General features: G+C 41.9%; 1 protein-coding gene across 2 annotated transcripts in view; it reads left to right on the plus strand.

Annotated features, from left to right (window-relative positions):
- The window catches only part of LRP3 (LDL receptor related protein 3), a 34,845-nt gene extending 10,620 nt beyond the window's left edge, over positions 1-24,225 (plus strand). Inside the window, exons 3-7 of one of the 2 annotated variants that reach the window (XM_082290044.1) lie at positions 7,867-8,005; positions 16,279-16,487; positions 16,771-17,857; positions 19,046-19,178; positions 20,095-24,225. In XM_082290044.1, the coding sequence (XP_082146170.1) occupies positions 7,867-8,005; positions 16,279-16,487; positions 16,771-17,857; positions 19,046-19,178; positions 20,095-20,901 (2,375 nt within the window). In that variant the 3' untranslated portion in view covers positions 20,902-24,225. Of the gene's footprint in view, positions 1-7,866; positions 8,006-16,278; positions 16,488-16,770; positions 17,858-19,045; positions 19,179-20,094 lie in introns of those variants that run through there. The other variant, XM_082290045.1, reaches the window with a different exon arrangement.
- Positions 24,226-27,890: the final 3,665 nt, after the last annotated feature.

The raw sequence follows: 27,890 nt of genomic DNA on the forward strand, positions 1-27,890 counted from the left end.
CCACACCCAGTGCCTTCAAGGTGGTTTTAAGCAATCCATTACACCGCTCAACCTTCCCAGCTGCTGATGCATGGTAAGGGATGTGGTACACCCACTCAATGCCATGTTCTCTAGCCCAGGTGTTTATAAGGCTGTTCTTGAAATGAGTCCCATCATCAGACTTGATTCCCTCAGGGGTGCCATGCCTCCAAAGGACTTGCTTTTCCAGGCCCAGGATGGTGTTCCGGGCTGTAGCGTGAGGCACAGGATAGGTCTCCAGCCATCCTGTGGTGGCTTCTACCATTGTGAGCACATAGTGCTTGCCTGGGCGGGTTTGAGGCAGTGTGATGTAATCAATCTGCCAGGCCTCCCCATACTTGTATTTGGACCATCGCCCACCATACCACAGGGGCTTCACCCGCTTGGCCTGCTTGATCGCAGCGCATGTCTCACAGTCATGGATCACCTGGGAGATACTGTCCATGATTAGATCCACCCCTCAATCTTGTGCCCACCTATAGGTGGCATCTCTGCCCTGATGGCCTGAGGCATCATGGGCCCATCAAGCTAGGAACAGTTCTCCTTTATGTTGCCAATCCAAGTCTATCTGGGACACCTCTATTTTCGCAGCCTGATCTACCTGTTTGTTGTTACGATGTTCTTCGTTAGCCCAGCTCTTGGGGACGTGAACATCTACATGACGGACCTTCACGGATTGCTTCTCTACCCGAGTGGCAATGCCTTTCCACTCCTCAGCAGCCCAGATTGGTTTTCCTCTGCGCTGCCAGTTTGCCTTCTTCCACCTTTCCAGCCAACCCCATGGCTACCATCCATGAATCAGTGTAGAGGTAGAGCTTTGGCCACTTCTCTCTTTCAGCTATGTCCAGAGCTAATTGAACGGTTTGAGCTCAGCAAATTGGCTCGATCCACCTTCTCCTTCAGTAGCCTGTGCAACTTGTCGTGTGGGGCTCCATACAGCGGCTTTCCATTTCCGGCTAGCGCCTACAATTCAGCAGGAACCATCAGTGAAGAGGGCGTATTGTCTTTCACTCTCCAGTAGCTCGTTATATGGTGGGGCTTCTTCGGCACGTGTCACTTACTCCTCTTCTTCTTCAGAAGATAACCCAAAAGTCTCACCTTCCGGCCATTTCATAATTATTTCCAAGATCCCAGGGTGACTTGGGTTTCCAATTCAGGTGCACTGCGTGATGAGGGCGATCCATTTGCTCCAAGTAGCATCGGTGGCGTGGTGCGTGGAAGGAACCTTTCCTTTGAACATCCACCCCAGCACCGGTAGTCGGGGTGCCAGGAGGAGTTGTGCCTCTGTGCCGATTACTTCTGAGGCAGCTTGGACTCCTTCGTAAGCTGCCAAGATCTCTTTCTCTGTGCGAGTGTAGTTGGCTTTGAACCCTCTGTAGCTTCGGCTCCAGAATCCCAGTGGTTGGCCCTGAGTCTCACCAGGCACCTTCTGCCAGAGGCTCCAGGACAGACCATTGCTCCCGGCTGCAGAGTAGAGCACGTTCTTCACCTCTGGTCCTGTCCTGACTGGGCCAAGGGCTACGGCGTGAGCGATTTCCTGTTTGATCTGGGTGAAGGCTTGCTGCTGTTCAGGACCCCAGTGGAAGTCATTCTTCTTGCGGGTAACCAGGTAGAGAGGGCTCATGATCTGGCTGTACTCGGGAATGTGCATTCTCCAGAAACCTATAGCGCCTAGGAAAGCTTGTGTTTCCTTCTTGTTGGTCGGTGGAGACATTGCTGTGATCTTATTGATGACCTCAGTGGGAATCTGACGTCGTCCATCTTGCCACTTTACTCCCAGGAAGTGGATCTCCCGGGCAGATCCCTTGACTTTGCTCTTCTTGATGGCAAAGCCAGCTTCCAGGAGAATTTGGATAATTTTCTCTCCCTTCTCAAATACCTCTGTTGCCGTGTTCCCCCACACAATGATGTCATCAATGTACTGCAGATGTTTTGGGGCCTCACCCTTTTCCAGTGCAGCCTGGATCAGTCCATGGCAGATGGTGGGACTGTGCTTCCACCCCTGGGGCAGTCGCTTCCAGGTGTACTGCACGCCCCTACAGGTGAAGGCAAACTGAGGCCTGCACTCTGGTGCCAGAGGAATGGAGAAAAATGCATTAGCAATGTCAATAGTGGCATACCACTTTGCTGCCTTGGACTCCAGCTCGTACTGGAGCTCCAGCATGTCTGGCACGGCAGCACTCAGCGGTGGAGTCACTTCATTTAAGCCATGATAGTCCACAGTCAACCTCCATTCCCCATCAGACTTGCGTACAGGCCAGATGGGGCTGTTGAAGGGTGAGTGGGTCTTGCTGACCAGGTCTTGCTGACCACCCCGTGGCTCTCCAGCTCACGGATCATCTTGTGGATGGGGATCACAGCATCTAGATTTCTCTGATACTGCTGGTGGTGCACTGTCAAGGTAGCAATTGGGACACATTGCTCTTCCACCTTCAGAAGCCCAACTGCAGTAGGATTTTCTGATCATCCAGGCAAGGTGCTCAACTGCCTAATGCCTTCTGCCTCCACAACAGCTATTCCAAACACCCACCTGAGTCCTTTTGGGTCTTTGTAATAGCCATTCCGGAGGAAGTCTATGCCCAGAATACATGGGGCCTCTGGGCGAGTCACAGTCAGATGCTTTTGCCAGTCAGGCTCACCTCAGCTTCCAAAAGGGTCAACTGCTGCGATCCCTCTGTCACCCCAGCCATGCATGTCCCGATGGCATTAGGGTAGACTGTGCCCCAGTATCAACCAATGCATGATATTTTTGTGGCTCTGATGTGCCAGGCCATCGAATCCACACCGTCCAGAAAACCCGGTTCTCCCATGCCTCTTCCTGGCTAGAGGCAGGGCCCCTCTAGCCCTGGTTATCATTCTTTCCCTGGGCGTACATGCTCAAGGTACCTTCAAGGGGATCCGACATACCATCCTCCCTTCTGTAATACCTGGTAGCTCGGTCACGGGAGGCTGAGGCTGCTTTCACCTTAGCGGAACCCCCTCGGTTAGTGCCTCCCTCCTTGAGTTCACGCACCCGCGCTGCCAGGACAGAGGTGGGTTTCCCATCCCACCTTCTCATGTCTTCCCCATGCTCGCACAGGAAAAACCACAGCTCAGCTCGTGGGGTGTACCCTCTCTCTCTAGCTGGGGGACGATGGGCTCTGACTTGGGGGCCTGTGACTTGCACCGGTGCCACACTGATCTTCCTCATCTCCTCCCTCATCCCCCTAATCTCTTCTTTAAATTACTCTTTGAGGTCCTTAACCACAGCAGAGACATGAGCTTTCAGTGGGCCACTGACCATACTCTCATAATTTCTGAGCTTGTTGGCGACGGAACCCACTGTTTCTTGGTTGTCCTTGGCATTAATTGTTGCAGTGAAGGTGGTGTATTGCGATGGCCCTAGCTTTGCCAAGTTCCACATCATCTGTCCTGTACACCTGACCTTATCGGGGTCATTATCATGCTGACCATCTTTCCCAAAGAGTACCTCTAATACTGCCACTTCTCTTAGCTGTTGGATCCGTTCCTCAAGTGTCTTCCACTGCATTCTATGATGGTACTCCTGCATTCTTTCTTTTTGAATGAACCTTTCTCTCACACTCATTAAGAGCCACTCCCAGAGAGAAAGGGGCCCTGGCTCCCTCACAAATATCTGGTCCACACCTGGGTCCTGGGTCAGCGATCCCAGATACCTTGCCTCACCACTATCCAGTTGCACACTTGTGCCCATAAGGTCCCAAACCCGAAGCAGCCAGGTGGTATAAGGCTCACACCCCCTTCGCACAATGTCGTTTCGCATACCACGGAGACTGTCGTATGACAGGGACTCAGTGATGATTTCTGGCTCTGGCTCTCCTGCTGGTTGTAAGGGCCCTGGTTCCCCACCATCATTAACTGGTCATACTGATTTGGTTTTACACTTCCTCCTTTGCTCAGGGGCGACTGCTGCTGGATGGTTGTAGCATCCATGGGTTCCACTGCTGCACCATCGGACTCTCCCCCTTTGGGGCAGGGAGAGGGTTTTTCACTAGCTGAGGAGGTGTATTCCTTCAGCACCTGGCGCATCTTGCGCACCTCCTTCACCAGTGCCCCCACTAAATCTTGGTGGTTCATTTCTAGGGTGGGCTGTTGGGCAGTATCAGGCTGTGGGGCAGGGTCTCTAGTGTCTGGGGCTGTGTTAAGCTCTGTGGCCAGATCTCTAGTCTCTGGGGCCGTGTCAGGTTCTGGGGCAGGATCAGGCTCTGGGGCTGGATCTCTAATCTCTGGGGCTGGTGTCTGTGTAGTTATCCAAGTCAATCTCAACTTATCAATGAGTGCTAAATAGAGTAGGCCTATCAGCACCAGTTGGTTAGTATCCAGAGGAAATCTAAACCCTTCAAAAGTGGGTGGGGTGGGGTGGGCCCAAAAAACTGGTTGAGGGGTTGGAGGAAAACTTCCCCTGGTGTCATTTCCTCACAGAAGGTACCATTTTTAACATAACCCCAAAAACATGCACTTAGTGTGTGATAGTTCTTTATCCATGTGCCCACATTCTGGAGGAAGTTAAAAGCCCATGAATTCCTCACCTTCTCGACCTGTAGTGCAAACTGGATAACAGCAATAGTAGCCTTAGTCAGAGGACCCATGTTTAGGTAAGGAGCTGCAAAGGGGAAGAATATAGCCATGACCACCTGCCACCCAAACCAGGGTAAACTAGACCACATAGTGCTGCCTAGCAAGATTCCTATATCCAGCACACAAAATTAAGTTATCCAGGAACTGTTATTCCTTTTTCACCTCTCTCTCTTAATGCCCTCAGGCCCCATGTTGGGCACCAAGATCTGTCTTGATTTGAAAGACAGGTGTCTGCTAAGGAAGGCAGAAGCCTCCCTTGGAATGGCAGATGCAACCCCCTTCCCTCAAGGGGGGCTTTTAGGCAAAGATGTGGGAAATAGGAATAACAGTTCTTTGCTATTATATATCTCTATGTGTATAACCAGTCAAACAAACAGCAATAACTCTGGCAGTAACAGCAAACAATCCCAAACCCAGTGCCAGCCTTCTCGGCTGTCAGGCCCTTTCCCCTCGGGTGCAGTTCGGGGCACTCCGGAGCGAGCTCGGGGAGCACGCGGCACCGGTGCCCTGGGATCCTGGGAAGGGATGGAACAAAGGCTTCACAAACCCCTGGGCAGCTGATCCCGGTGTCCGGCCGGACCCTCGGGAACAGCAGGCTGGAACGGCAGGGACGAGCACAAATCCCAGGTGTCGGAGATGTATCCAAACTCCGGAGCTGTGGTGGGAACCCTCTGGAGGTCTGGGCAGGCGGGACGTGCGGGGCTACAGAGTAGTGAAGGCTCAAAGCAGCAGCGGGGGCAGGGTGGCTGCAGCCTGGTTCCCAGCCGGGCATGGAAAAGCGGGCTTGGGAATCCCGGGGTTTCTCTGGTAGACGGAAGGAAGGCAGCCGAAAAAGCAGAAGTCTCCAGAGCTGACGAATTCCTTCCAGCCTCTCTCTACGTCCAAATGCCAGCAACTCACAGCCCACAAGCCCAGGTAAAAGAGAGTAGGCAGATGCACCCCTGCTCTTGTGGCCAGGTCTTTTGTTTTTCTTAAGCACCCAGTAATTTGTCCCCCTGGCAACATGTATGGGGAAAATTCTTTAAGAGAAAAAGAAAACAGAAGGAGAACTCCTAAAACTCCAACAGATGTTACAGCTGATTGTGTACATTAGGAAACTGTACATTATTCCAGAAGAAAAAATGCAGTGATATTACTTCAAAAAAGCTGGGATACTTAAGTAACTATTGCTCAGAGTCTTTGTAATTACTTCCTAAAACTGAGAAACAAGTACTTGGGAGAATAATAGCTCCACTAACTACACTGATGAATGTGTGAATGGAAGTGATCATGCAGAGCCATCAGCCTGTCAATGGGACTTCCTCAGAATGGAACTAAATAAGTTTTGCGTAATTTTGATTCTGTTCTATTGCAAACACTATGAATAAGGGATATTAATCCAGAACATTATTTGCTACAAGGGCAGCAGAAATATTTGCACAGGTGTTACTGGAAGCCTCTGGATAGTGCTGTCTGGTGTATTTGTTCTTTCACTTTGTGCATTCTGTCTCCTTCCCATTTTGAAGTGTTACTAACCTGGCAGTTAAGAAATGCAGCCTTTCCAGCTCCTTTTTGTGTTTGCTAGCTCTTGGTCCTCTTTTGCTGCTGTGATATGTTGATGCAGTAACAAGTATATGAAGGATCACATTTATAGACCTAAAGAAACTGAGAACTAGAGTTGGAATGTCTTGTGGATCTTAAATTTGCTTTTATAATTCTGTAATTGCAACTGGATCTCAGTATTTTCCAGCATATAGCATGGAGCCGCTCTGGTTTTAGAAATGTGATAACAAAAATGTTCCTGTTTTTGTAACTGCATTACTGCAAAATATTTGTTTGGAAACAGATGTTTTCATGTATTTAAGTGTTCTGTATGTTTTTGTGGCCTTTGAAACTAGTAGGAGTTATATGCATGTATTTCAGTGGAATGCTGTACCTGGAGAGTATAAATAACAGCATTTTTATATTTTGCCTCTGGTAAGTTACTCGCCTCATGCTTTTTGTATTCCTGTGGCTCTCACTTCAAAAGCGCTTACTGTGAACAAACAGAATAGTCCCAGGCCTAGGTTTCCTGGAGGGGACGTGCTGCAGCCCAGCCCCAACCAGGAGCTCTGCAGGCAGCCGTGCCACCTGACTTGACTGCAGCCAAGTAGCTTTGCTGGTGCTCCTTCCTTCCATCCCTCCAATGCAGCTAAATCTGATCTTGACTGGGAACTGAAAATGATGTATTTACGTGGCTTGTTTTCAAGCAATATCATGAATGTCTCATTTATGTATTTGGATGCATATGTGTATGAGGCGACAAGGTATAGGCAACTTTTTCTTTCCTTTGCTGCGTTTTTCAGCTACAAGAATGTAAGCTTCTGTCAGAAACTGGAATATTCAGCTGCAGTCCACAAGTCATGCTCTAGATAGTAATTTGTTTTGAAAATAGTTTAAATAATATTTTTGGAGAATGTTTAGAATAGCTATTGCATTACAGAGAATCTTCCCTCTTGTAGTCTGCTAAGAGTACGTTTTCTTATCAGAACAGCTTTTCAACTTGTCCTTGGATCATTTAATTTTCATTTTTGAATTGCTTAATTACGAATTAGTAGTATTTGGTTTAGCCCGCTGTTTTCCATAGGAAGAACTAAATGTGCTTTGAAAATGCTGAGCTTTATTTGGCCTTGTTTGCTCCTTTCTCTCTCTTGAAAATTTTTCCCATCTATGTGAGTTCAGAAGGAATTTACTAGTGTTCAGTGAAAATATTTAACATTGGACTCCAGTTTACATTTTTGTGGGAGGGGCGGGAGTGTGGTGGGTGGTGGTATTTTTTTAAGCCTTAAAAACTCTTCAGGTCTGTCATATGGTTAAGAGAATAAACAACGTGTCCAGGAACATGTTACAACAATATGAACTACTAGCTACTTTACAGTTAATATGGATCTTCTTTACTTGCTGGGTGACCTACCTAGGCTTTGGGAAGCTGGTAAGAAGGATTTCTGTATTACATTCTCTTGGCAGATCCATGCAGTAATATTGATTGTAGCCTGTGGTAGATTCATACAAGATTATCGATTGGTCCTGCATTGAAATGCAGGTTATGCTTTCCTACACTTGGTGTGGGTGTCCTAATTAAAAAACAGGGCAGGGAAGAAACCAGTAAGAGGATAAAACTGTTGACTCTCATATGTCTGCAGTCTCCAGAAACTGATGAAATCTCTTGAAGCTAATATGAATTGTTGATTAGGCAAAGCATTAACAATATTATTTTTCTCCCCTTATTAACAGCTGCTTGCAGTGGAGAACTGGAACAGCACACAGAGAGACGGGGAGTCATCTATAGTCCTTCTTGGCCATCGAACTATCCTCCAGCTGTAAACTGCAGCTGGTACATTCAAGGAGATCATGGAGACATGATAACAATTAGGTATGGTTTGATATATGTGGAGGTAAAGGATTGCTTTGCTGAAATAAAACAAAACGTGAGTTCTTACCTGATACACCAATGTGAGGCTCTCTTCAGAGCTACTGGATGATTGAAGAAAAGTGAAATTGGTTGCACGGGAGCATGGCTGCAGGTTGGGCACCTCTCTCTTTTTAAAAATGCTTCACTGTGTCTTGTTTCTGTAGGCTACTTCTGACATCCATTATTACACAAGTCACTTGTAGTCTTTTAATGTATTTATCTTCACAATGCCTGTGTGAGATGTCATATACCTCTGACAGATGAGAGAGTGGGAAACAGCAATATATTTACTCACATTAAATAGTCCCATTTTCCTTCATTGCTTATAAATAGGATTAGGTGAAGGTTATAAAACCTGGAACAGCCTCAGTGGTATGTAAAATTCTTAGAGAAAAAATCTTGAAATGGTGCTATGTTTAATAGACAGTTGAAGATAATTATTGCTTATTGTTACTTGTTTGCCAAAAGACACATGCTTTTCTGCTTAATAATTTTTTCCAACAAATCAAACAATAGTTAGCATTTGTGGTACAATTTCAGCTCGATTCTAGAAAAATGCTGTTCAATAAAGACTAAAATATATTGCAAATGGTTTGTTAAGAATGTTTAGGGTTTAATATGAGCATACTTTGAACGTGCTTAATTTCTCTGGGCTAATGGTAGAATCCTTCATGAACCAAGAATTTCTTACTTAAAAATAAAACCTAAGAGAAGTTTTTTGGGAGGGTTTAGTACTATTTGACACCATCTGTTCATTCTTTGCTCAGCTGCTTAAAAGGACTGCAAAACCTCTTCAACTGCAGATGCTCAGAAATTGAAAACAAATCTGCCACAGATAGAACAAGAGGAAGGCTTCACCATCTGTAGTTCAAAACAGGAACTACTCACCAAAAGTAATGAAGTAAATACCTGCCAGCATTTGAAATTCATAAATAGGAACACGCTTTTAAACCCCATTACATTACATGAGACTTGGGGAATTTGTTTCAAAGCAGAGATTGTTGGAAACTGAGAAGGCATGCAAATGAGACGCAGGACTTGACTCTAGAGAATAATGCTGCTATGAAATAATTATGCTATGAAAATGTCTCAGAGCTCCAGTTAGAATTAGGACTCTCCTCTGCAAGTATGAGTGTAACAGAGGCTAAAGAAGTAAAGGAATGTGAGGTGTGGAAACTGGTAATAATGTGTGTACAGTTTAGATGTATGCACGGCAATATGACTTGAAAAATTTCTTCTTAATGGGTTTGTTTTCTATCACTGAATACACAGCCATATCCTGCCCTCCTCTGCACATGCAAACAATAGAAACTATGTGTTTACATCCCAGGGACTAGTGTTGTGGTGTTATGTTTCTGACTATAAATGTACTTGGAATGACTCACTCCAGTGTATGAAATGCAAAATGTTACAGCATCTGAGGATTTCTTTACAAGGCTGTTGCCCTTGTAATGCAAAGGATGTAAAAGAAGGAGCTCACTTGCCTAAGAGGTTTCAAATACAAACCTGTTTTCTGCTTACCAGTTGGATATGCTTCTTATTCCAACAGTGTGTTGGTAAGGGTATAAGAGTACCTTTTAAAATTTTCCTAGGAAATTCTAACACAGTTCTTGTGCTAACATCTGGATTTTTAAAGGTTTCAAAAAAGCCCATCTCCTTTGTGTTGTTTTACACAGTGTGCACTTCCTTTGATCTTGAATTCTCATTGACAATAAGACAGCAGCGTTATGTGAGAGATATATATAATGAGATACAGCAGGAGTCATTAAGGGATAAAATTGCAATTGAAAGTATTTTTTATTTCTAAACTGTTTGCACTTGGTCCTTATTTTTTATAAACCTGTTTTTCATCAGTTTTCAGTAGAACAGTGACCAGATCTACATGTGGATGTAAGATGCTGGCTTCTATGGCCATGTCCTTTAGAAACTATGTCTCAATGTCTGTCTTTCATGTGTATATTGATTTTCTTCATATCCTCACATTTCCATGCTTATTGTTTTGCTTTATAGTTTACTTTTTAGAAATCCTTGAGGGAGCTTTCCCGTGAACAGAAAGTGTATGTTCTTTGTGCTTATACCACTCTATATGCACACTTCAATACTTTCTTTCAAGTTAGTGTGTCTGATGGAATGTTCTGGGAGCAAGACCTGGGAGCAAGTCTGTAGCCACTGTTTTCCAGGAGTATGTTATGTCTCTTTAAATTCAGGTAATTCAGGAAATTCAGTTGCTAGTTATTGTTTTGGAAACTACCTGATTTTTCCACCCATTTTCTCCATTTTTATGCTTTTTTTCCACGGAGGATTACATAAAATCATGTAAGATCAGATAAAGATGTCATATGCAGTAACTGCCTTTGTACCATCATTTACAGGCTTTATAGGTTTATGTTTCCTCATATCTGAGAAAAAGACGAAAAAATTTTTGTTTAGCAGTTGCTAAAAAAACTGTATCAGCAACTGCTGATGGTTGTAATTAACCCTGGTGTAGGTAGAGTATAAATTTATTATTTTATTATTGGAATTTAGGTGATTAAGAGTAAGATGTTCTCCATATTCAGAATTCAAGATAGGAGTATTGAAAACTGATCTACTTAGTGACCCACTCAAGCTGTCTCTTATTAATTGAGGTGAGGGGATCACCTTCATTGGCTTTTACTTCAGTGATTCATGACACTGGCTTTGGAAAAAGAAGTTGTCAGGTACCATTTGAGTTTCAATTTCTGCATAAAATTGAGGTCTGTTCATGTATGCTTGCTGATCTGTAATTGTGTGAAGAGTTAAAGGGACTGCTTCACAGTCTATTTACCAAACTCGTAGTGTTTCAGAATTTGACATTAATTGGAAAAAGCCTCATAATAGCCATTTACTTGCTCAGCTTTTGAAGAAACAGTCTCAGTGTCTCTTGCCTAAGTTTATGCAGTTAGCTGGTGCTTGGGAGCTGGGAGGAGAATAGGGCTTTCCTGACTTGGATCCTTTTGCTTCAGTGGTTAAGCAGAAGTTTTTAATGAGCCAGTTAAGTCATCAGTTGTTCAGTCTACACTTCCTGTGAAGCTGGCAAATAGAAGTAACTTTTCTTACTTAATTGGCTGGTTGATTTTATTTTGGGACTGTGCTCTACTGACCTATCCATAATATTTATTTCCAATTTTTAAAATGAGTTTAGAGGGCCAAATTGGACATTTACTTTTTTATTTATTTACTAATTGCTTTCATTCAGATTTTGCATCTCATGTGTGTCCTTTTCCAGTTACTAAGAAAGCTTTCTTTTTCTTTAATCTGTAGTCCCTCGTGCCTAAATTACTGAAAGGGTTGTAGAGAATCCCCTACATTATTTATAGAAGTACTTTTTTTTCTAGCTGCTGCTGTTCCTTTCAGTGCAGATGGAAAAAACCTAAGCTCTGCTAAGCATTAGTTTTGCAGGAAGCACATTTTTCTCATACATATAGACTGTTAATGTGTGTTTATGATAATCTGGTTTAATGAAGTACTTTCCAGCAACATAAAAATACTTGTCAGTTAACAGGAAGATACCATTGTAGGCTGTTACTTCATGTGAGTACATAGGTGAGAACTGATATATATGACCAACCGTGTAATTTTCTGTAAACTCCTGGAGTTCTGCTCACTGTTGGAGGTAACCTCTTTTTCAGTATCATGCCACTGAAAAAATAATCAGATTCATTTACTGATTTCTGCAGAATTCAGTAAAAACAAGATTTAGTGCTGCATTTCTCAGTTCACACTGAGTTGTTCTGATCCTCAGATTCTGAATACTTTCAATGTTTAATAGGCTATTGTTGTACTTTTCTATAAAAATATGGAAGAGACATTCCAAGAACAAGACAATAGCATCTTTCAGGAGAGACAAAACCTGCAAAATTTGGTCCAATAATTTTGATACTGTACATTAGTCTCCTTCTATACTCCTGTATTGTTTTGGAGATCCACAGGTAGCAGTGAGAACAGCCTAAGGGCCAGACCATTTTAAAGGATGTTCTGTGGTGGGTGTTGTATTTTGTTAACACTGTAGTTCTAGTACTTGAAATACCAATGTTTGACTGCTTTTCCTTTCCCTGCCCCGTGAACTAGGCTGTGTGCTCTGGTTCTGGAGAGGAAAAAAAACCTGGAGGAAAGCCACATTCTCCTTCCCTTTATCACCAAGTGCCAAGATACCAAAGCAGGGGAGCATTGCCCTAGAAGTGAAGCTCTTGGGTGGAGGGAGATGTGTGGAGCAGGTGGGGTACAGGGGGGAAGGCTGTAGTTGAGGAGTGCCAGGGCTGGAGTTTAGCGCCACTGTGCACTACAGCTTGCATGGTAGGATGGACCTTTGGGTCCACGTTCCTGTGCTTCAGAACTGTTGGAGGGCTTTGCTGGAGAAGATTAGTGACTGAGCAGACCTGTCTTCTGGTTTTCCTCTCAAATCCTGTGCTTCCCTGCCCAAGATATTTAAAAATACTGCAGTACTGACTGGTGCTGCATGAGATATGGATGATGTTATACATGAGTACTCTCTGTTTCCATATGGCTCCTGTTTTTTTGTTTAAGTCACAAAAAATGATGTAGCTTTTTGATACAAAGGGTCTGAGACTTCCCTCGAGAACAGTAACTACAGACTTCAGTACTTCTCCAAAGACCATACAATGTCTGTATAGTCCTACAAGCAGTACAAGCACAAGTCTTTGCCCTGTATTTCCACTGTATACCAATACACATTCAACCACTGGACTAATCCTTTTGATAGAAAAATTTGCATTCCAGTTTGAGAAAGCTCAGCTGAATAAATAAATGTTTTGTGGGTAGCAGGATTAAATTATTCTTCAGAGGACTGTAACAGAGCAGCTCTAGATCTAATTACAGATGAAGAAAGAAGTGAAGTAGTAGAGGCTGAGTGCAGTATTCGGGACTCTTGGCTAAAATAAATCAGTTGGCTACTTGTTGTCAGAGTAGTATGGCAGAAACTTCTGCACAAAACCTTGTTGTCATAAATGCCTTATAAAGTGAAGCCAAATTTTATATACTTTAAAGTGCAAACATGTATTCATATTGTTTTCATATTTCTTTGCAAGGTACTGTTTTTTATGGTGAGGGCTTGTTCAAGTATATAATGCTTTTGGTCTTGTGTAAAATCACCATCAACGTAAATGAGGAAAAATTTGCTTCTAGTAGAGGGAATATAACTTAAAAGGGTTCTGAAATAGACTGGCAATGCCTTAATCAAAGGAAAAATTGTTGAAAATACACCTGTTGATTAATTTGCATAAGGTGGAACATAATTGCTTTGACTTTGCTTTGGCCCTTAGCAGAAGAAACTTTAAAACTGCTGTGGTATATCTATTACATATAAAATTTCATGTTGGAACTAGAACATATTTCAGAGAAATTGTGTTTGAAACTCCTAGGCACTTGGGATTAAGATGTTTGTTTTTGTAAAAGAGTTTGCTCTTGTGAATGTTCTGTATTGCCCTTTTTGAATACCAAGGCATTTTTTTCAGTAGCTTGTGTATCTCCAAGAGGCACGGTGTTCTCAGGGAGTCTGTTGAATGTGGTGCTTCCTTGCAAGTCTGTTCTGCCTCATGACCCTTGTACTCTGTGGCCAAAGTTTGGATTTGTTAGTGGGGAAGTGTGGGATTCTGCTCTGAATCTGGGATCCACAACTGACACTCAGGAAAATCAATTATCTTCTGTATGCCTGGTCTTCTGCATTGGAAGCTGAAACTAAAGGTTATTCCTCTTCCACAACCAAAAAAAGCTGTTTATTAGCAATGTACAATACCAGATCTTCAAGGTTCAAGTAAAAGATATTAATTATACATGAATGCAGGCTCTTGAGATGTGTTGCTGTCATCTGCAAAGGAGTTTGTAAACAAGGTATGTGCATGCAGCTGACTTTTCTTTACTCTTCCTTTGTGTGAATCTTTAAAAGTGTTAAATATTTTTCTTTTCTTTCTAGAAAGAAATTCATTTTAAAGTAGGTTATAGGCAGCTTATTGCATAGGCAAATTCTCTCCTGGATTTGTGCAGTCTGTCTTGTGTAACCACACTATGGCTGAATCATTTACTTGATAGACAAAAGTAGCTCTTTTCACCAGAGGGGGGAAAACGAGTGGCTGTGGGACCCAGTTGGAGTGGTGGGAACTGGGTGAGATAGGAGAACAATTTGTTTTCCTCTTTAAGGTTGATCCTGGTACATCTAAAATAATTACGTAAGTAAACGATCAAAAGATTTAGTAAATGAACTTGTTTGTATCACACAAACAGAAGTTTTTCTAGTAATTTCTACCCCCCCATCCTTCCCAGTTTTGTGTTTCCATTTCTTGATTTAGTGACTTAGATTTTCTTAAAAACTTTTGTTGTTGGGAAGATAGGTATTTCTCACACTTAGTCCAAAAGGTTTCATTAAAAAAATCCTATTAACAATCCTCCAAGTAGATGATAGAAACTCTACATGATGTGTGGTGCCAAAATTAGTTAAAGAGAACAATGATGTGGTAGCCATCTGTGATGCTCACATCTCATGTAACAAACAAACTTTATGTGAGTACCTATAGCTTCCCTGATGCTTTGGATAATTCCTCTTCACGATGCAGTGGCTGTTCGCTTTCTTGGTCATTAAAACATTTTATGCGTAATACCTGTAACAGAAATACTCTAGTTTATCTTTGAATGACTGAGTACTTAAATATTTTTATTTTGGCTGCACAGTTACCTAAAACTTCCTTGCAAAATATGCTAGTTTCAGAAGCTTGGTGAGATTGCTTATAGTGAAGAATTAAGTGCTGTGGGAATATTTCTTCACAACTGGGAAGACACACAGAGGTTGGTGGGAGAGGAAGAGTTAGAAGAGGAAGGAGATATTTCTGGGTGGATTGTCCTTGCACATATGTTGTTTGTCATCTCTAAATTTCTATTTTAACTTACCACTTTCAGTGCTCTCTTACTTCTCATGCTCTTGCTGATAAATTATTTTTTTGAGAGTTATTAAGCCAATGTGTTTGGCAGAACCTACAGCTGTGGGTAGGCTGAGTCTCCTGCTTAAATGAATTAGCAAGTTTACATAGTTACTGTTCTTTCCCTTTCAGCTTCAAAGGTCAAGATCTGGCAGGCATTGACAGCCTTTTGTAAATTCACATTGATATCAGAAAATTATCTTTCCATTTATCTTTTTCAAAGAATTTGTTTATGAAAAAGCCTTTATGGAAGGAGATCTGTATCTCACAGCAGCTTTTCTGCCTTTCTGAAAATTCTGTCTAGATATCTGCATGGAGTATGCACAAACTTCTACTACATCAATTTGGTGTAGCTGAGTTACATAAAAGAGATGAAAATTCATTTCTAAGTGTGTTTTTTTCCTAATGAGTATGCTTTTCTGTGCCGTCTGCAATCTGCTATTGTCATTGCAGATTGCTGAATACAAATGCTATCTGTTTCATCAGAGGACAAATACCACATATGGTTTCTGAGCCACTGGTTAGGGAGTATAATCTGGTTGTGTTCAGTGTTCTGCAAACAGTCAGGGCACCTCTTTGTACCAGATAAGCTACTATTGAATCATCACTGGGCTTGTGTCAGCAGAAGGGCTAGAAATTTGACTGTAAAAGGTTATAGTCTTATTTGCTCTGCATTTGCACTCTCAGAAGGGGAATATTTTAATCTTTGAATTAAGAGATAATGGTGTTAGATTTTAGGTTCCATTTCCACCCTTATTCTCTTGTTCTCTCCTTGCCCATCCATGGCTCGAAGAGTGGATTTCTGTCTCTCATACTTCGTCCTTTAGGCTACTTTGTACTGCTTCCTATTGTTCTTTTGCCAAGACACTAGTCACCCCTGACATCCCTAGTTTCATAGCTTTTACGGTTGGAACTGACTGCTGAAATTAATCTACCTTCTGTAAAATGTATTCTGGAATTTTGCTTTTCCTCATATATGTATTTTAGGAAGCAGTTTTATTTAAGGAGTGAGTAAAAGAGGAATCATTCTTTCGCTGTTGGAGCTATTTTGGTGTGATGTTTGTGCTTGTGAGATGGGTGCTTTTCCAAATTGGGGGATGTGCTTTGTTTCTGTATACTCAAAGTAGTATATAGAAGGTAGATGTTTCATTATCTTTGAATGTGATATCTTTATGTCAGCACTGCTTGGTGCAGAAAGTCAGCTGTTAGAGTCTGTTCTTTCTCTGTTAGGCTTTGTTCCAGATACATGTCCTCTTTGTAACTTGTGCTTTCTTTTGTTCTTAACAGTTTTAAGAACTTTGATTTGGAAGACTCTCAGAAGTGTGCAGTAGACTGGTTGATGATTGGCCCGTCTTCCAAGAGGGAGGAGTACAAAGTGTGTGGATCTTCCATACCTCCGTCTTTCATCTCTGCAAGGGACCATGTGTGGATATTTTTTCACTCAGATGCATCAAGCTCAGGACAGGCTCAGGGATTTCGCCTTTCTTATATTAGAGGTAAAATCTTACAGTTTTGTTGGCTTCACTTTATACTCGCTCTGGCAAAACTTGGAAGACAGTAGTACTTTTTATTCGACAGGTGTCTTGGGCCATTGATGACTATAAAGTATTGGTGTGGTAACACTGATATTATTTGCATGTGGGTTTTTAACAGTATTCCTGAAGTGTACTGACCTGACTGATTGACTTATGACATGCAGGCTAGTAGATGTGGAAAAGTTATATCAGATAGTTCTGAAAATTTTGATACTGATTTTTTTCTCCTTGTTCTCTTTCGCAGGAAAGATAGGTCAGTCTGTGTGCCAGTCAGATGAATTCCATTGTGCAAATGGGAAGTGTATTCCCAGTACTTGGAAGTGTAATTCCATGGATGAGTGTGGTGATAACTCCGATGAGAAAAATTGCACTGTCCCTCCAACAGACCCTCCATCCAGCATCTGTCCCTCAGGAATGTTTCAGTGCAGCGCAGCCCACTCCACCAAATGTTTGATGAACGAGCTGAGATGTAATTCAGTTAAAGACTGTGGTGATGGTTCGGATGAAGATAATTGTCCTGACCTTTCCTGTGGCAAAAGGCTGGGTAATTTTTACGGATCTTTTGCTTCCCCAGACTTATTCCGTGCTGATCACAGCAGATCAGACCTTCGTTGCACGTGGTATGTGGACACACAGGATAATCGGCATGTTCTGTTGCAGCTCGATTTGCAGTTAGGCTACAATGACTATGTAAAGGTGTATGATGGCATTGGAGAGAGAGGTGATAAATTAATGCAGACATTTTCGCACCACAACAATAGGCATTCAGTGAGCGTGGAGTCATCAAAGGGCCAACTCACTGTCTCGTATCATGCCCGCTCCAAGAGCACTGGCCATGGATTCAATGCAACGTATCAGGTGAAAGGCTATTGCCTTCCTTGGGAACACCCTTGTGGAAGTGATGAGGAGTGTTTCACGGATAAGCAGCATTGTGATGGCTGGTGGCATTGTCCAAATGGCAAGGATGAGGAGAATTGTCCTGCTTGCCAGAAGAACGAATACCCATGTGAAGGAAACAGTGGGCTTTGTTACTCAATACTTGACCGCTGTAATAACCAGAAGAACTGTCCAGATGGCTCAGATGAAAAAAACTGCTTTACTTGCCAGCCAGGAAACTTCCATTGTGGGACAAATCTGTGCATCTTTGAGACTTGGCGCTGTGATGGCCAAGAAGACTGCCAGGATGGAAGTGATGAACATAACTGCCTGGTGATCGTTCCCAGGAAGGTCATCACAGCTGCTCTGATTGGGAGTCTCGTGTGTGGCTTGCTGCTAGTGATAGCACTGGGTTGTGCATTTAAATTATATTCTCTGAGGACCAGGGAATACAGGTTAAGTGTCTTGCTTTGTTGATGTTTTCATAGCTGTGGTGATTTTTTCTGTTTTGTTTAAAGGAAGAAAAAGTTGATTCTTAACCAGAGAATTTGCAAAATACTGTGAAATCGAATCCAAGGACTTGATGGCAGCTAAATAGTAGTCACTGCATTAGGCTTAGAGAAGATTTCTGGGAGTAGTGAGGGGAATATCTGTGATGTGTGAGAAGTACATGTTTATTGTGCGGCATGGCAGAATCTGTATCTAACCTAATCTGTCTTGAGCAGTTTCCTTTTCCTTCTCCTCCCCTTGCTACAAACCCCTTGCCCCTGCCAAAAACTGAATGCTGAACTGCTACAGTGAAGTCTTCACTGAATCTGAATTGAATAACCTTTCACCCCCTCCCCAAATACGCTAGTTCTTAGTTCTGCTAAAAGCCATGTCCTGCTATGGTGGGGCCTCTTCTGAGTGGGAGCTGTCCACGGTATAGCCTGTGCTCCTTTACCCTGGTCCTATAAACCTCATTTTAGGTGTAGTGTGTGTGTTTCTTTGCCTGTGTGTTACATGTATGTGCAAATGGGGTTCTGCTTTGTAGGAGGCAGTCATAAGGGACTTTCTGGTTCCCATCTCTTGTCATGTGCACCAGCTCTGTGCTATGCTGCTGACACTGTTTTAAACAGTGTGCTTTACATTCTCTCCTGATCAAATCTGCATGATTAAGAACCTGCAAAAGAACTGCTGTTGCTAAAGTGTGAATCTCAGTGTCTCTGTTCTGTCAGGACTGCCAAACCTCTCTGCAACTGCAAGCTGCCCCTGTTGTGTGATTGTTTCCAATTCTTAATGGAGTCTTAAAAGTCTTTTCAAAAAAAAAAAACCTTTGGGCCCGTGCTGAAGAAGTTACTGCTGTTACTGGCACAACAGCTACTGGCTGGTTGAAAAAACTTCGGTTGCCACAGTGTCCAGCCTGAGACTGCGCTAGAGAGTTTGCTGGTTTGATTCATTCATACTTATACCCTGTACTCTTAGTCCTTTTGTTTGTTTTAACATCCTGGTAAGGTTTTCATGGAGCTTAGTGGAAGGTTTGTGGTTTTACTCCTAGTGCGAGCTCATTGGCAGTGCTCATTAATGGCAGTGCTCATTAATGTCAGGGAGGCAGGATAAACTGTTCCTTCTCTTCCATGTTTTCTCTCTGGTTCTGTTTCCAGAGCATTTGAGACTCAGATGACGCGACTGGAAGCAGAGTTTGTGCGGCGGGAAGCTCCACCTTCCTATGGACAGCTGATTGCACAAGGACTTATTCCCCCAGTTGAAGACTTCCCTGTATACAATGCATCACAAGTATGCAGACACAAGTGCTAATGAATATTTCAGCTGCCAAACTACTATAAATTAGATAAAATCCATCTGGAACTGTATTTCCGTGGCTGTGCTAATTATATTGAAGTAATATAAAAATGTGTATACCCACATTTCCTCCGGTGCTCTGGGTAGTTTTGAATGCATTAAATGTATTTGTTGGGGAACAGCAGTGAGAAAAGCACTTTTGCTGTATGTCAAGACAGAATTAATAAAGTCAGAGAGAAAGGTCAGAAAGTAAATAGAAAAAGAAAGGCTTTTGAAGCTGAAACTGTAAATGCACCTGAAATGATAAGAAAGTCTCTAGCAGTATTTTTGGAAAATTCTTGATTTTCCAAAATGATTGTTTTTCATTTACAGATAAATTACACTGGCAAGCCATTATGTCATTCTATTTCATTGCTGAGTACTCAAAAGCTCTTGTACCCTGTCAGAAGTATTCAGCTGAGATATAGTTCCTAGTGTGATAATGCACTTGTAGTTTGCTACTCCAGTGGAAAATTAACTTCCTGGGTAGACAAGTAGAGCTTAAACTCATAAAGGAAACACTGTAAGGGATGGAAGTTGTGGCTGCCCTTCCCTGGCAGTGTTCAAGGCCAGGTTGAATGGGGCATTGACCAGCCTGATCTAGTGGGAGGTGTTCACAGCAGGGAATTTGGAATTAGATGATCTTTAAGGTCCCTTGCAAGCCGAACCATTCTATGAACCTATGAGAGTCTTCTGGTACAGGCAGAGCTGTCTTTGGTGTTCTCAAATATTTTGTTAGAAAATACGCATTTAACAAGGAAGCACAGGGATCAAGTCTGAGTATTGTGGTAAAGTGGAGATATTCCTGGGGAGAACGGGGTTTAGAAGTCTTTTGAGTATGTGTGAAATGCTAGTAACCTCTGTGTTACAGGCTTCTGTGCTGCAGAACCTTCGAACAGCCATGAGGAGGCAGATGAGACGACACTCGTCAAGACGGACCTCATCTCGGCGGCGCTTGGGCAGGCTCTGGAACAGACTCTTTCACAGACCTCGGGTGAGAGGACAGATCCCACTCCTGACTCCTGCCCGCACCTCACAGACTACACTGGGTGATGGAATCATCAGCAGTGCTGATGGGACTGTTCGGAGTCCTGCACCTTCCCCGGAAGGACCTAGTTTAGAGGCAAATGGCCAAGCCAGGGGCCCACAGGAAGCTGGATGTAGCAGCTTGCAGCCAGAGACTGAAATTACAGAGCCATCGCCTTCCAACATCTTACACCCAAATACTTGCACAGCAGCACATGCAGAGCCTGAGGCTGGATACACTGATAAATCCTTAAATGCTGACTCTGACAGAGAGCTTAAGCAGTCCAGTAAAGTAGATACAGGAAAGGCTTTCAGAGATCCTTTATCTGAAAGTGTTACAGAAACGATCCATGGTGGGTCAGTATCCAGGAGGACCGTCCCAGAGGACAATAGTTTAAGTGGAAGTCATCCACTGAGTGAAGATCCATGTAGATTACCCTTAAAAAAGTGGGAGTCTGGTTATCCAGACAGCCCTATGAATGTTCATATCCAAGTGGATGGACAAAACCACTGTTGCCCTAACTCATACCAGGAGGAGCCTTTGGATGTTCATGCGGCTTGTTGCCATTCTGTGGAAGTGCCAATGTTACAGTCATCTACTTCCCTCTCCGAAAACAATACCAGTGATGATGAATCTTTACTTGTTTGCTAATAAAAATTTTTGGTTTGTCCATGTAAATTTTATAACTTCATTGTTACTTCAATGCACTTTGATGATAGGTGGTATGTTTGTGCTCCCAACTTTCTCTCTTCAAATGAGTGTGCTTTAATTCCACAGTGAGTGCAGTACAAAACTAAATAGGACAAGTTTATGTCACCATTGCTATTCCTGAAACTCCAGTGGGGCAGAAGTAGGCCACTATGTGATGTCAGGGGCTAGGAGAACAGGAATGTGTCACTGCAGTTTGGAGGCATCTCCATCCTCTGGTAGTTCTTCTGTACTTTTTACTCACTCTGCATTCAGTGTTTCTTTGCCTTTCATTGGTCTTCCTTAACTAGAGAACTCTGTTGGAACCTGGGGCAGACACCGGTCATTGTAATTCTGAGTACTAACTGACAGCAAGTAACATTGTTGTCTTTTTAGGCATAATAATTTAAATAAAAGTTAATAATTTTAATTACAAATATGTAGGAGGAATTCAAATCCCCTGTAGCTTCCCCTTTATAGAAACTGCTCACTTCTTTTGGTCCCTTCAGAAATGTTTTGATGGCCATGTGTACCTTGAAGCATCCACTAAATCCAAAGTTTCTGTATTGTATACTCAGAATGAAACCAGGTGTCTTAGCTACTAAAGCTTTGTAATGAGAGTATAGCAGTGTTCAGTGTTAAGTGGAGTGCATTGAATTCTAGTTGCAGCAATATTTCTTTTTTACATTGTCATGTGTTGCATTTTCTTCATAGTGATGTTGTGATTGTTGCAGAATTATTTCCTCCTTCTCTACCCTCTTTTTCCTCTCCTCGTGTTTCCAGGGACTCTATGCTGATACCACTTTGAGGGTGCCTGAAGGACACTGAGGCTTTACAGCTCCTGGGGGCTGCACTGGGAAGCACTGAGCACTTGGTCAGGATCAGACTTCAGTTTTATTTTGAAATAAAATCTGTCTCACAAGTTTGCTTGTAAATCTGCTACGTAAGTGCAGATGTATAAACCAGGAATTTTATTAATCTTTTATTTTTAGAGGATGTTATTTTGCTTTTTTTTATTTTTATTTGCTTTTTGTTCTTTGAAGAGCTGAAATAGATCAGTGCCGTTTTCAAAGCTGACACTGTGTGGATTGTACACACTTAAATGTAAACTGGTGCCTTTTTGGTTTTTTAGAGTGTAAGTAAAAGTAGGCAAGTTATTTACTTTTAAGAAGGTGGCATTGCAGAAGAGGAGTTCCTGCAGAATGACAGAACTCTGCTGTGTGATAGCTTGGTCCTGTTGTGATGGCTGGGGTGGTGGCCAGACTCTTGCTACTCTAACAAGAGCTCTGCTTCAATTCCCCCATGACACAGTGACAAACAAAAATGCTTTATAAAGGAGTTAACAAGGAAGTTGATGCTGCTGCTCTGTAAACATTCGAGTGCTCCAAAACCTGTTTGTTGTTGTAGGAATTCAAGTTGTCCAGAGTTATTAACTGAACTTGTGAAATTGGGGTCTTTGACATCTGCAGGCCTGAGCTCTGCTGCCCACAGGACTTTCCTGGCTGTAAAGGCAAACAGGCTTCTGCAGTGAACAGTTAAGTTTACATCAAAGTGTCAAAGATTTTTTCCTTTAAATGGGTTATATTTAGTCCTGGATCTTTCACTAGGACTCCCTTTGGGGGAGTGCCTTGAAAAGAACAAGGAACTTTGGCCTACTAAAATGTAATATGGAAGAATTAAATAGAAGTGATTTTTTTTCCTTTTCTGTTGCAAATTGGTTTCATACTGTGCATTCCAGAGTTAGAAGATTCAAATTCTTTAAGGGCATTAATACCAGGAAGGGCTTGTTGCAAAATGCATAACAAGAGTTGTAGTTGCGTTAAATAAATACTGCTCAGTCATTTTTTCCAAGTTCTTCTGTGATCAGAACTCATTTCATCAAAGAAAATGTAGTTTTGAAAGAGATCTTGCTTTCATAGCATTTGTAAACATTTTGGGTACATTCCACCTTTGCAAGGCCATGTACTGTAGTCATTGCACTCCAGAGTAGTTGTTTGCATCAAAGGCTACAGGTTTTAGTTTTAGTTTTTATTTCTGTTACAGAAAAATATTTCTGTAATAAAACAATGCTAATCATGCCATGCCTTAAACCATCACCATTATAAGGCTCATAAAGTTGAAATACGTACTCTGGAATACTGCTATATTTTGGGAACAACCCTGAACAGCTAACACTACTTTAAGATGTGTAACTTCACATAATTTCTTACATGTATCATACATATTTTGTGTACTTATGCATTTAGTAACTCAGTGAAAATTTCACTGGGAAAGTTTTACTTTGAGAAACTTTAAAAAAAGTCCAGGTTAATGAAAATTTGATGTTGAAGCATACAGAAGTGTTCACAACCCTCATGACTGGACTATACAGTGCTGCATCAATGAGAAATACAAGCCTGGTGCTCTTTGTAAGCACTAACTTCTGTATTCTGCAGGGCAGTTTTCTCTCCTAGCTCACCCCCTGGAAGGGAAGAGCCGTAAGTTCACTGTTAGTTTTACAAAAGAAATCTCTGTGTTTGCACTATGAGCACAAAGAGGTGCAGTGCAGTGCCCTGGAATGTCAATACCTGGATAAATCATAAAGTCTGCTTTAGTGTAATGTCTGCCCTTCCTCCATCTCTTGTAAGCATTAAACAGGGAATCAATCATCCTTGAAGGTACCTTGGTTCTGATTCATATAAACTGCCTCCTTGTATTCAGAACTTCTTAAAATTAGAAAAAAGGAAGAAAGTGGAAATGCAACACTTTAAAGGCTATACAACCTTAAGTTAATCAGCTAGTACATTTGTTAAATATTTTGTTACTTTAATAATGCTTTTCTGCACTCTAAAGATTTTTGTAGACCGGAAGCAAATTGTTTGTTTGTTTGGCTTTGGTTTTTTAAGATACACAGCTCCCCTGTCCAAACAAGCAAAAAAAACCCTCCTTCCAAAAAACCTCCCTTCCAGAAATCTCTCTGAATAGAGAAGAATACTTACTGGTTTAAAAAGAATGCAAGCTCATAGGCAGCATAAAGGGGAAAAGTGATTCCCTTAATATTTTTCTCTGCTGCTATTAAAGCAGGGAATATTTCTGTTAGGAATTCTGGTACCTTCCAACTTGTCTATTACTCTGCAACATCCCTTAAACGTACTTGTTCTCTATTTCTGTTCTCTGCTTTGTGACTTTTTTGTTTGTTTGTTTTTAATTTGTTGTATATATTAATTTAGCTACAACATTTTACCATAGTGTGTGTACAGGCATATGGTTCAGGTATGGTGTTGTGTTTACCAGTATCTACTACTGCTTCCTGGACTGAGCAAGACACTAAGCAAGAAAGATGCTGGCATCATCGTACCTTGCCTTGCTTTGGATCTCTTAATTTTTAATAAAATTTCACGTGCCCAGAGCCTGTGGGTTTCTGACCATCACTCTTAACACCAAAGCTCAAGGATTCCTAAATTGTACTCCCACAGTCTTTGTTTGACTCTGACTCTTACGTGCCAACCCATGACTCCCTGTGTTGACATGAATGTGAAGGGGAGGGGGTGTGTTTTGGTTTGGTTTTGTACCTTTGGGGGTTTTTTATCATCTGCTATCTTTTCTGGCTGAAGCTAGTGGAAAGGATATCACTTTTTAAATAGTACATGTGAAATCTTGGCACTAGCAATTCACTGTTGCATACAGCTGCCTTTAAAATGTATGTATGCGTATATCCCAGCTGAAAAAAAAGAAGCCCTGAAGTGTATGACTATTAGGGTAGTTAAAAACACAGTTTCTGAAGTACTGCCTCTCCCATTCCTGAGGCCAGTGCTTGTTTTGCTGATGCTGATGGTGATGCTTCTCCTTCCCTGTCTCTTTGAGGTACTGCTGGCTCTGTCTTGCTCTTTTTCAGAAGAAGGTGAAGGCTGAGTAACTTTGTGTTGACAGTGTTCTGCAGACTTGGAAGTCTTTATTTGTATTGAAGAGAACTGGACAGATTTCATGGTGATCCCAGATTTATCTGTAGCCATGAAGGATGGAAGGACACAGCTGGATGCAGAGGGATAATACCTTCTAGCCTAGCAGGAAATGTTTGCTTTGGTTTGCTTTGCTTCGCTTTGCTTTGTCATGAAATGCTCATTCAGCTACAGTGGCAGTGGCAGGAGCACTAATGTTTCAAACCATACCCTGAGGTGAGGCTGAAATGAGAATAACCCATGAAATGGAAATAGAGTAATAAATGATACCTGAGTGTTTGCAAGTCTTTTGACAGCCTGTGCAGTACAATAGATATGTCTTACAACAAACCAAGGGGCAAGCCTGGAGGGAATTTGGTACTTTCTAATCAGACCCTTTCTTTGAGAGGAAAAACTGCTTTTGCTTATTTAAGATTTTTGGACTTGGCCAGAAATTGAGTTTTAATCTCCCAGGCAGGTGCTAGGATTTAAAATCTAGTACAAATATGTGTCTGAACCTGAACCTTGCAGGCAGCACACCTCGTGTCCTGTCCTTTGTCAGTTTGTCACCCTAGCAAACAGTTCAGTGAGCCATTTTTCCCTTTTCAGATTCTCTCTCTTGTGATCTTGGCTACAGGGATTAAATGGTTACCAAGACTGAGGTGAGTGGTGGTGATTTACATTTTATCCTATGTGTTTTATTATTTCATTCTATGTGTTCCCTGCTTTATGATGCCTTCTGGATCTTCCTTCTATCGCTGTGTCTTGCTGTAAGACTCTAAGACAAATTTGGTTTTGGCCTCAGCATCTTACTCACTTTCTAATCCTTTTTCTTGGATTTTCCTTTTCCATTTGTCCAAGTGCAGAAGTTTCTATTTGAAGATAGAGCACTCTTGAGAGGTGTCAAGGACCAAGGAGAGGAGGTTTAAAAACCAGAGTTTGGTTTGCAACTGTCTGAACTCTAAAGCTTTAGGAAAAGACAAATTCTAAGCAAAGTTTACCCTTTATTTTTCTTTCAATATCTCTCATAGAACTCCTCAGCAGCTGAGTAACAGCTAACAATTTCTGATTTGGTTCTTGGTACAAAGGGGCTGGAAACCAAATTTTTTTTCCCAAGGTTTAACAAATTAACAATAAGCGAAACGTGAGAAGTACCTTGACAAAGGCTTCTGAATATGAAGTGTGGGACAGCATGTCTGCTGGGGGCTGATTGGTTGGTTGGTTGGTGTCTTTCCTTTGAAGATGAATGATTTTGTTTAACTTCAACTCTCCAGCACGTTTCTCTCACAGCATTAGCTTGTTTGGAGGTGGGCTGTGCCAGAGGCTCTGTCCTGGGCTCCCAACCCACCACAGCACCTCGCCAGACAAATGTGCTGCTCCCCTGGGGCCTCCAGCCCCTGTCCCAAGGTCGATGGCTGCATCAGGGCTTGTGCTTTCAGAAGTGATGGAGAATGGCTAATGAAATCTTTTCTGCATGTTTTTGGATACATGTTTTGTAAAGATGCTTCCAAGTCAAATGTATTATTAAATACACAGGGACTCATCTGTCCTTCTTGAGTTGGAGGAAAGCTTTGAACTGAAACAGCATGGTGCTGAACCCAAGGTTCAGTCCCCATATGGGTCAGTTTCTTAAGAGCTGGATTCGATGTTCCTTGTGGGTCCCTTCCAACTCAAAATATTCTGTGATTCTGTGAGTCTCTTCCCTTGACCCTTCTGAGATCAAACTTTTCTGGTTTATGTACTAATGTGAATGGAAAAAATTGATTCCTTTATCAAGTTTTTGAAAATGCTTGAGGGTAGCCAAGCCATCAGAAGTACCTCTGCCTCATTCTCCTGCTTCCCAACAGTGCCCACTCGACTCCTGGAATTTTATCTTCTCCACTTCTGTCTTGCAAAGCATTTAGCAGTGATGACATATCTGTTGCTGCTTTTTCAATACTGTGAAAATAAGATAAGAATAATCCAATCCTTTTTTATTGACTTTGCTGTAGGCTGACTTACAGGTGATACTCCCCGGAGTATTTTTCTGCATTACAGCCTCTAATATTTTATGCTACATAAATATAATAGCACATAATTTATAGGCTTATATGGTATTGTGCTGCTATTCAAGTTTTATTTAAACTCCTTTCTGTTGGAAACAACTTGCTTCTCTGTATCAAGTATCACAATATTCTCAGCATGCTGATATTGTCAGCTGTTTCAAGGTTTTCCTTTTGTTCAGTGGGCTTTAAAATATTAGTAATTATGTCTCCTTTGAGGCTAGTTGCTTTGTCTTTAGGAAAAATCTCTCTTATATGGATTGTGTGCTGCTAAATTTCATTTAGCATATGAATTTATCTTTCTAATTTTGTACATTGATTTCTATGGGTAGAAATTCTACACGTTAGGCACTAACATTTGCAAAGCCTTTATTGTATGTGACACTGTGAGCAGAGATGAAGCTATTCCTAAAAATGAAACATTGTGGAACACTTTTTGGGGATTGGTATCTAATTCAAAGATGAAGTCTAGTAAATAATGCTGTTCTAAATTGAGCCTTCTGATTTAAGGCCAAATGTTATTACTTTTAAAGCGTGTGAGTATAATCAGGGAAAATTTGAGCTAAACTCAATTGACAATTAAGAGGAATTTGTTCTTTAATTTTGCTTCTGATTTCCTTATACAACAGCCAGGAAAAGCCTTCGTAGCTGTTGCAGCATTACTACTATTACTATTATTACTACCTTTCTCATTACCATACAGACTTGTCTCAAGAGCTGCAAATTTTCCATGCTAGCTCATTTCCTTACCTTAATTTTTTAAACAAAAATAAACCCACGCCAAAACTTAGCAGTTCTGAAAGCAATCAGTATTGCTGATGCTGTAATACATTTAGTTTTCCCACTAGCTAATAAAGGTATTGAAGGAGTTAATCTGTTGGAATTATACCACAGAAAGTGGATTTTGAGCTATGGAAAAGGAGACTTAGCCATGAGAGCCTCTGACATTACTTAAAGTTCAGGTGCTGCTTAGCCACAGAGAGGTCTGCTCTGA

This window comes from Coloeus monedula, assembly GCF_965178545.1.
Source record: "Coloeus monedula genome assembly, chromosome: 13".
NCBI lineage: Eukaryota > Metazoa > Chordata > Aves > Passeriformes > Corvidae > Coloeus > Coloeus monedula.